Source organism: Dermacentor albipictus, chromosome 5 (assembly GCF_038994185.2).
Source record: "Dermacentor albipictus isolate Rhodes 1998 colony chromosome 5, USDA_Dalb.pri_finalv2, whole genome shotgun sequence".
Taxonomy (NCBI): domain Eukaryota; kingdom Metazoa; phylum Arthropoda; class Arachnida; order Ixodida; family Ixodidae; genus Dermacentor; species Dermacentor albipictus.
This window is the reverse complement of record NC_091825.1, coordinates 82,274,002-82,284,063: the sequence shown is the minus strand read 5'-3', so window position 1 is coordinate 82,284,063 and position 10,062 is coordinate 82,274,002. Positions and strand designations below refer to the sequence as shown.

Genomic DNA, 10,062 nt, shown 5'->3' with positions numbered 1-10,062 from the left:
CAAAATGCTCACGTATAACGTCAGTGACGCCTGTGGCAGAAAGGATGTTCCGCAACATGAAAGAAAATAAATTAGTGCGCTGACAGGCGTAGTTTCTTCATTTACTGTTCTGACACATCAGTTTACGCAAAACGAAGATGCGCGTCCGAATTTCTTGTGTTGCCAGTTACCAATGTTCTCACTAAGCCACCCACACATGCCTTATCAGAGTTGGGCTTATCAAAGATTCTGACAAAATAGGGCAGCGTGACAGCGGCAGCAATACCAAAACAAACGACGCCCAGAGCGGTCCCGCCCTTAATAGACAACGCAGTGACAGCCGCCCGGAATTTCTGCGACTGCTTTCCTTCGGTTCGACCTCGCTTGACTCGGAGACGCGGCGCATTCTTTTAACGAACGGCGCCGAGACGATGCCACGATGACGACGAGTTGCCGCACCGACAAGCCAACGCACGCTGTCGTCACACGTGCAACCGAGTCTCTGGTCGCGTTTTGCCCGGCCGTCTCCAAGTGACGAAATCGACCCGCGCTTTTTGGTACCGGCGGCCACACAACGAGCGGGCAGCAACGCGCCATCGGCAAGCAAGGCCCCAAGCGCGGGGAAACCGCTGGCAAGTTGGTGGACGACCCCTCCGCTTCGCCCGCCCTCCCCGCCGCCGAGCTATGGTGGCATGGCTCAGCAGCAGAGTCGGAGGCGACGCCATTTCCTCGGAAGAGGTGAGAGAGAGAGTGCACCAGATTATCGTGGCATCCTCCGAGCAAACTCCCCCCACCCCCCAAAAGCCTCCCACATTTGCCCTCCTCGTGAGGGTCGGGGGAACCCCGCTGACAAGAAAGGTTCCGTCCGTCTCTCGAGCTATCCTCCTCTCGACAACAGCCTTTCCGTATGTTCTCACGAGAGAGGAGGAAGCGGGCAACGCGCTTGGGACGCACAATAGTTCAAAACGAGGCGCGCTTCTCGCCCCAACCCGATTGGTCGTCGCAAGTCACGTGGTCTGGCTGCAAGCGTTACGGTTGGTTGCGTGCAGGGTACGCTGCGCGCCGCCGACGTTCCAACTTCGCTGCTCGGCGGCGAGGCCGTTCTCTTTTGACAGCTGCGTCGCTGCGGCGTACAGCGGTCTGCGTAGTGCGCGGAAGAGAGAGCGTCGTGCCGCCTTTTTGTCTGGCTGCCGGCGGCGAGCGTACTTTGTGTGCGTCGCCGCGCCGCTTTAGCAACGAACGAAACAACCGTGTATTTTTTTAACCGGTCGCTGCCGAAAACGAAGCTGTTTCCGCCATGGATAAAATATTCGGAGGACTCAAGAGTCTCATCAAGATCGAGACGATCGTCACCGACAACCATGTGTTTAGGTTGCACTACAAGGTGACGTGCGCGCTCCTCATCGCCTTTAGCATCCTGGTCACGAGTCGGCAGTATATCGGCGACCCCATCGACTGCATTAGCAAGGACAGCGTGCCCACGAGAGTGTTGGACACCTTCTGTTGGATCCACTCGACGTTCAGCGTCAAGGATGCCTGGAACAAGAAGGTTGGCGTCCAAGTACCTTACCCCGGCGTGGACAAGTACACACCGGGCGAGCAGCGAGTGTACCACGGCTATTATCAGTGGGTGTGCTTCGTGCTGTTCTTGCAAGCGGTGTTGTTCTACGTGCCCCGCTACTTGTGGCTCGCCTGCGAGGGCAACAAGATCACCACGCTCGTGCTTGACCTCAACTCTCCCATCCTGTGCGACGACAAGCGGAAGAGCAGCCGCAAGCTTCTGGTTGAGTACTTCATGAACAACATCGGTCACCACAAGATGTACACTTTCTACTATTTCCTCTGCGAGATCCTCAACTTCGTCAACGTAATCGGCCAGATCTACCTCATGGACGACTTCTTGGGCGGCGAGTTCTCGACCTACGGCACCAAGGTCCTTGAGTTCACCGATTGGGATTGGTCGGTGCGCTTCGATCCCATGATCAAGGTCTTCCCGAGACTAACGAAGTGCACATTCCACATGTACGGTTCGTCCGGCGATGTGCAGAAGCACGACGCCATGTGCATCCTGCCCATAAACATCATCAACGAGAAGATCTACGTCTTCCTCTGGTTCTGGTTCGTCATCCTCGCAGTGCTCTCCGGTCTCGTGCTTGTGTACCGCTCGGTGCTGTTCATCTGGGCTCCGGCCAGGTTTCACGTGCTCAAATCCCGGGCGCGTCTGGCGAACGTCACCTACCTGGAACGCGTGCTGGATCGCTGCAAAGTGGGCGAGTGGTTCCTGCTCGACTTGCTCGCCAAGAACCTCGACCCCGTCCACTACAGGGACCTTATCTCAGACCTGGAGAAGCACTTGGAAGGCAAGAGCCTTGAGCTCGTCTGATTACCCACTCTTTTTCCTTCGTTGCGATGTCTTCTAGTGTCCGCGGACTTCCTGCATTCATATCAAGCGGTTTTTGTACGATATCGCGGTAGCCTGTGCAGTTTTCGATTTTGAGCAGTCATGCTCCGAGAAATTTTCGCACCGCTCATTTTACTTGGAACCGTGCCTAAAGAAATGCAGAAGGGATAACTCCAACACGCGGATTAAGCGCCGGCAACGTTTCCGATCGAAGCACTTGAAGGCATTTGGTGGAACGTTCAATTTGAGCTACGACAGCGGTCGATAGCGTAAACGAGCTTTTGCGGAAGCGAAGCTTTGGAGGTTAGCGTGTCGCAACTAGGAGGGGGAGGATGGTTGTTCCGCCTCAGTTGAAGCTCGACCTTGCTCACAGGGAAATAAGTAGCGGGCCGCAAGTTGGGAGTGTGCACACGCATGCACTAGTGTCACGTCGCTCTTTCCAGTGCCTTATGCATTCGCTCACCCTGGCCTCGTTGACAGGGCGGCAACGCGATACCGTATAGCCGACCGCGCTCTCGGGCTGCATCCCGTCGTCGCCATTGGTGGCTCACCTGTCACACTGCCAGGCGGAGATCGATATACGAGGCAACGACGGTGCTCGGCGCCGCGGGCTCCGCTTTCCATGGCGCCGAAACGTCTCGCCTCCGCCGCGTCGCTTTTGGAATACGAGCTTGCGTTCGTTGCAGCGTCCACCAGAACGCTATTCGTTTAGCGCCCGGAGACATTTTCTATCGGAAAAGAAAATGGTGAACACAGAGTTCGCCTCACCATGTGGGTAGGTTCGCAAATGTATTGCGCTAGTCGTTTTTTCGCACGCGCTACTCGAGCACTCGAATATCTCGTGTGTGTTTGACCCACGTAGACAAGTACTACGGCGGCCTCATTGGACTGACTGACCACGTACACTCGAAGTATAGATTGCTGAGGCTACTGTTGCCGAAAATAGTTATTTGCGGTAAGTAATGATCCCCATGTAGCGACGTTCGACCAATGTACATTATTCCGGTGTAGCGTTCCTTTTCTTTGTTGGTTGCGTCTTTGTTTTCTACTCTCCGTGTGCGGGCCATGCATTGTGGTTGCCCAATATTGTTTTCCTGATGGGCGCCGCAAAACGAAATGCCAAACGGTATAATCTGCCAGTGGCGACGTCATGCAGAGAAGCAGCTGCTTGCACGGCTGCCCTTTCGATTAAAAAAAAAGAAAGGAAATTGAACAGCACTGTTGTGAGCAGGTACATTCTACTTTCACATTGAGCCTTCGTAGGGCTCTCCCAATAGTTGCAGCTTCAACCTCCCGATGAGCGCCCTGAAGATCACGTTAAAGTCGCGAAAATATTTGCCTGTACCTCCTCCATTAGCGAATGCCGGGCAGTTATTTGTGTCGACCCCAAATGTGTTGTTATTTTAGGTCGCCTTCTTTCTCACGCTGTTTGTCTTTTTTTTTTTAAATTCATAGCCTGCGACCTTTCCTCAAAACAAGGAACAACGCAGGAATGTGGAGGGGACCAAGGATTTCACCTACACACTGACCGAAAAAACGTAGACCGCCGCTTCGTGATTTAGCAGTCATTGCTCCGTGCCAAAACAGAGTTTTGCGCTGGCAACACAAAGACGCGTTATTCGTTTCTGTGTTTTGTTCCTGCGTCGCCGTCCCTTTGTAGGCCCCCCACTTGCGTGACGCGCCCTTGGTCGGGTTCAGTTCACGCGCCACGCAGCTTACCAGCCATGTGGGACGCGGCGTGACTTCGTTTTGCTTTTCTTTTCTCCCCTCTTCGTGCAGGTTTCCATCTGTTCTGTCAGTCGCCATTTTGTGTGCTTGCTTGTCGTTCCTCCGTCGTCGCAGACCCCGACTCGCGCACTGCTATAGGGGGACAGGCACCGAGGACCGTGTTCAATGCGAGGCATTTAAAGAGCTAAAGATAAAAAAGAGAAGAAGGGGTATTGAAAGAAGGAAGCCCTTTTCTTGTCGCACCTGGGGTCTCTCTTCCCATCGCCATCCCATCCCCCGCATCCTGCAGGGTCCCCATCACGCTCATTGTCCTCAACGCGGACAGGATGCCAAGAGCGACGCGCGCCAGGCCTAAAAAGCAAGCAGGCGGCATCCGCCCGATCCGCCGCAGTTTCCCCTGTTCGGTGGCGTTTAATGAATCCGAAAGCGAGATCGCAATCAGCTTCGGCGTTACCGCGCCGTGCCTACGCCAACGTGCGCGGAGAGAGAGGAAGCGACATCGGCCACGCTCGCTCGCTACGCGGAAGCGAGGGCCTCGCGGCGCATGACGCTTTGCGGATGACGCAATCGCGCCAAGGATTTTTTGCGCTCAAGGTGGCCGGCAGCTCGCGGCCCCCGGCGAATCGTGCGTAGCGTGCGGTGTCACGCGCGACGTGGCTCTGCTTCTGACTCGCAACGGACGCGCCCACGTTATCCTGGCTGCGACTCCGTCCATGCCCACCGCTTGTCTCGAGAGAGGAGACGACAGCCTACACTCGCCGGGGCCAGCGCACGCGACTAGAATTTAGTGCACGGAAAATTCAGTGGGCGTTGAAACTGGTATCCGGCCGCAGGAATGGGTTTCTCCACCTGTGGCGTAGTAGCTGGCTGGCGATGACTCTAGGAAATGATACGCGGTGTGAGGTGGCGGCGAGATGTCTTGGCGCAGGTACTGAGAATCTGGTAAACGATCGGCACGAAACTGGAAAATGCTGATTCGAGTACCGGCCTTTATTAGTGCAGCCAATGCATTAATTAATGTGCCAGAAAATGAACTTTTCTTTTCAACGTCGTTACGGAAGTTAGTGGCATGTGTGAAGACAACAAAAGCAACACATTCGTTTTGCTATGTTGGAGAACTTTTCAATCGCTTCTCTACTGCAATTTGAGACACACCACACTGTACCCTTTTTCGGCATGCTCTTTCTTTGTGGAGTGGAAATGGAAACATGCGAGAGTGAAAAAAAAAAAGCACCATCGATAACAGGCACTGAAAATGATATTTCAGCAATGACTTTCAACAAATGGTCATAAGCACTTACTCGCAGTGTGACCTATGATAGTAGGTAGTTCATGCTCCAAAGTGATTGGGCAGGAACACATTCCTCTCATGAAACAGTCTGTACTTGCAACACTTCCCAAGTGGTATAGATGCAATGGGTGTGCTAAGGTCACAGGACTATCTAGAAAGCAGCCAGTTGAGGAGTTTCTTTGGAGTTACATTTGATCAACCTTGTATGCTTGTAAGAACAAAGCTGTAAGGTGTCAAATGTAGTGCTGTGAGGTATTCAGAGATGCGCAACTGGCGATTTCTTTGATTGCTCAGCATCTGCTACATTGCCATATAAACATTCACATTAGAACTGCTGGTTTGGACCTACCACTGATTACATAATTTGCTGAGATATTCCAGTTGCTGGCATTGAAGCAGCCATTGTGTAATGCATGATGGGTTATTATAGTGCCGAATTCTTATCCAGGGTAGTGCAAGAACCTTTCAAAATACAAAACACAACTAACTGATGAAATGCGAACAGGCCAGCTAACATTGTGTCCAAGTGTATATTGTACTCTTACTGAATCACTGCATGAGCTCAAGATAAATTTGTCTGTGCAGAGGTTGTCACAGTTAATTCAAAGTCAGAAGTCATATCCTATAGAATGTTTTAGGCAACTTTAGTTGTGCATTCACAATTTTTTGAAAAGGGAGTGAGTGAGTGAGTGTACTTGTAGTTTTCGAACATCAAGTGCAGTTGGAGAGCAATGAAGTGTGAAGAGAAAAAAATAAGGATGACACGAGTCCGAAAGAAGGTTCATTTTCCAAGCTTTGGCTATATTGTGCTGTAACTTAAGATAGGGATACTAATATCACTGCACTTTTTGGCCATTTATCTTGCTGCCATGTGCAGTCAAAATACCATTAGAGCACTTAGGTGCTTCTTTACTTATCATGTTTATGTTTAATTCTAGCAACTTAGCACTGTTACCATTCAAAGTTTTGTTTTTTTCTGTATAAACTAATGCAATGCAGCCAAGTTATTTTTTCATTTGGTTTAAACGCTGAGAATTCTGAGGCTGCAAAGCGAATGCCCTCTTCCCTGCAAGCAGTGACACTGTGGAGTGGGGAATAGTTTCAGCAGGTTGCTATATCAGTAATGCAAGTGGAGACAATCTATGTTTGTTTTTGAAATTTTCATGCATTGTATGATTGAGTGTACTGTGACTTCAGCAGGCTCTGAAGTAGCTGTTGAATGTGTAGCTTTTGCCATCTTTGGCCATTTCTGGAGACCTGAATCATATCACTGTCGAAAGATGTTTACAGCACTCCCATCGTCAACCTTGTAACTTCAGGGCATTGTAGCCTTCTGTGAACACTGCCACTTTTCCCAAAGTTCAGCCATGTTGCAGATAGTGTGATACTTCATGCTTGAAACACAGAGTGAGTGGAATGCAGCTTAATATAGATGTTATCATTCTCGATGCCTTTTTAGTGTATATATTATCAAATTCTCAGCATCTGCAATACCAAAAAGTGGGTGCAATGCTCAGTTCGTGTTTTGTTTATCATGTAGTGGATGCACCATGCAATTAAGTGAAGGTTTGAAGTTTGGTGGAAATGTTTGCTTTAGTTCTCAGTGTGTATGTTGCGTGAGTGGAGCTGTTATGATGTGTGCTGTTTCCAATGCTCTCACACTGGCGAGAGCTGTCCGTGGGAATTGTTCATGGTATGTGGCAAGTTTGGTTACTTTCATGAACTCATTCTCATTCGTGTATGTAAGCAATAATCAAGGACCAGGCAGTGCCTGTTGTGTAGGCACTAGAGTTAAGTTTTTGCTGTGCTGCAGTTTTTATGCAAATTTTCAACCTCTATGACATGTGACCAATATCTGAACATTCCCAACACAGCTTTCTAAAGAAGCCCTGGCCATTATACTGTACACAGCATATTACAGTCCAGTGCTGAGTTTCTTAAACTGTAATGCTATACAGATGCTGACAGTAGAACTACAATTGAGTAATTGATATCATAAAGCAGTGAAGTTCTTGTTGTGACATATGTGTGTAGTTGTCCATGTTGTTACTACGGTTTGTTTGTTGGTGAGTCCCATTTCATTTCATTAAGGTGCACCTTATACCCCAGACAGGCAAATTTAGTGACACTTCAAGCGAATGCACTTTGCCTTTAGTGTCACTCCCAGGCTGTCAGATAGCAATGTCTTATAACACTTGCTGTGGAGTGCACTTGCCAGGAATTGCATCCAATGAACTCACTTCATTGTGCTGAAGTGTGTAGCCTTGGTAACAGTGCATCAGTAATATTAAATAAATGCTCACCACAGAATCGGCACTAATTCTGAAACCACTTTTTCATAATTTCAGAGCTTGTGAACATATCTGTGGCATTAATGAAGCCAGAATAAGCTTGAAACACTCATTCCAGGCGGATTCCGCCATTTTGACTCTTTGGATTTTCTATATGTTCCGTGCATGTATTGACTCAAAGCAAATAGGTGCGTTAACAACATTATGATATCTTTATTTTTATTGCAAGATTTATTCTAAATAAGCATTTATTTTTGTAATAAAAGAGTAACTGCTTCTAAAAATTAAAATGCTAAGTTATATCAAGCTGTACAATTTTAAGTCTTCGTTCTCATCAATCCCAAATGACATTTCATTTTGCTGTTGAGCACCACACCTCCGAAACGACACTCAGCGAGGCAAAGGGCATGTACTTGAAATGTCACTAAATTTGCCTGTTTGACATGGGACAATTTCCATGTTACCACGGACAATTCTCTGACACCACGGACAATTCTGTGAATATGACACTTAGTGTATTTTGAGAAATTTTTAAACATGTGAAGAGACATGTCTTCTTTGCCTTATATACAAAAGCTAACCTGCCAGTGCTCAAGAGTAGAAAGCAGTTTGTACATGACTGCATGAGAAATCTCAATGGGTGTTTAGTAGCAGCTATAAGGGGTGGTCATGAGAGTATTAATATCCAATGATGCAGGATGATAAGTGGCTGGCTGCTGCCCCAGTTGCATGCTAATCATATCTCACAGACAGGGTGATGCATCTTTTGAAAAATGTTTTGTGACAATTTCCTGACATTTATGTGTAGCCATGAATGTGAAACTACACAGATATCATATGTCCACATTGCCGAGTGTTGGTGAGCACACTTGTTTCCTCTGTCATTTTTTCTTATTTTCTTATAACTTGCAAAGTCGCAAAATTAACCATTCTTGTAAGCCTGTGGCACGACAAATAACAAGCTGTTTTTCTCAGCCAACCAAGCTATGGGAATGGTCACTTTTTGTGGTAAGGTTTCTGTGTTTCATGTTCACTGTGGTTCTATTTATTCAGGTGACAAGTAGCATCCAGTATATGTTTATTGTTTTTATCTTTCTTTTTTCAATATGCACACATACTCATTTCCTCTGACCAGCTAGAGCGAAGCGAACAATGTAGTCTTCCATTGAATCTGTAGATTTTGTGACACAAGAAATGAATGCAACAGTCCTGAGCCAATACAGAACTGTTCATCTGGTTTCTGTTCTTCATTTTCAAGTTCCCTCATTTGTTATTTTTACGTCAAGCTTAGAACAAATTTTTTGATGTGTCATTAATGATTGTCTGGGGCTAGTTCATATTTGATTTCATCTGTGGAAGCTTTTCATTGTTTACTTGTGTATAAGGGGGACCATTTTTTCTTCATTACATATCCATCTTGATGCTTGGCATGTCCAAGTAATTGGTACAAGTAAATACCTGCAATATGTCTTGTGGTCACCGGTATGCATGAGCTGTTCACGTTGGTATGATATTAAGAATGGAAAAAATGTTGAGCGCTGTGGTTGTGTATTGTGAACTTGTACATGGTTTTGGATCACACATGGTTTTCTATATGAGACCTGTACTGTCATGCAGTGCCTTATAGCTCTGCGTGACTCGTGTTCTCCTCAATGATGGATGTTTTTTCTTAGTAATAAAGAAAAAAATATGGCCATTGTTGTAGCATGTGATGCCCCCTGGAAGCTTATAATCTACACATATCACAGGAGCCAAGTTACTCTAACAGGCTGGAGTGTAGGCAATGAGATTTGGCTGCTTCGAATGTATTAGTGTCTCTAGGGCACAGTGTGACTGGGCATTATGCTTCTCATTGGTGCAGTTGCAGATGACTTGCAGTGGCAGCAATTAACAGATTTGGTTACAAGACACCACTATGAAAGATAGCTTATATTACTGCTCAATGTATTGCATGCTTATCGCAGATGCTCAAAAAATACAGCTGTACAGAGCTACTGTGACAGTTGTGTGAGGGTGCGTAAGAAGGCTAAGCATGATAGCTTTCCCATTGTGTAAAGCTCATAGTAACGCGAGAAAGTACAAGGAATCAATTATAATAAAAATTTGCTGCCAAAGCAAGAAAAGCCACACTTGCGTCTGAAAGGCGGAGCATTAATAGCGACAGCAAAACATTGCACATGTACATTTAAAAAAGTTTCGTAGTTTCATCGGTCTTACGGATTGCAGTAAACATTTGCTAATTACCAAGCATGGTGTCACGCGCGCAGAGGCCAACGTGAACAGATTTCACTCGATGACTGCTAACATTCAAAAAAGCGTCTCCGAAACTTGAGACACCTAACAGTAGGCTCCCGGGAATATGGCACACATGT

The 10,062-nt window shown here is 47.5% G+C and overlaps 1 protein-coding gene across 1 annotated transcript; it reads left to right on the top strand.

Annotated features, from left to right (window-relative positions):
• The first annotated feature begins 365 nt into the window (after positions 1 to 365).
• Positions 366 to 9,386, top strand: LOC135910784 (innexin inx2-like). The gene has a single exon (XM_065442880.2). It carries the CDS (start codon positions 1,277 to 1,279, stop codon positions 2,360 to 2,362), a length of 1,086 nt encoding a protein of 361 aa, XP_065298952.1. The 5' UTR covers positions 366 to 1,276; the 3' UTR covers positions 2,363 to 9,386.
• Positions 9,387 to 10,062: the final 676 nt, after the last annotated feature.

Coding starts and splice junctions, on each gene's coding strand:
- LOC135910784 (XM_065442880.2), top strand. CDS start 1,277: ATGGATAAAATATTCGGAGGACTCAAGAGTCTCATCAAGATCGAGACG.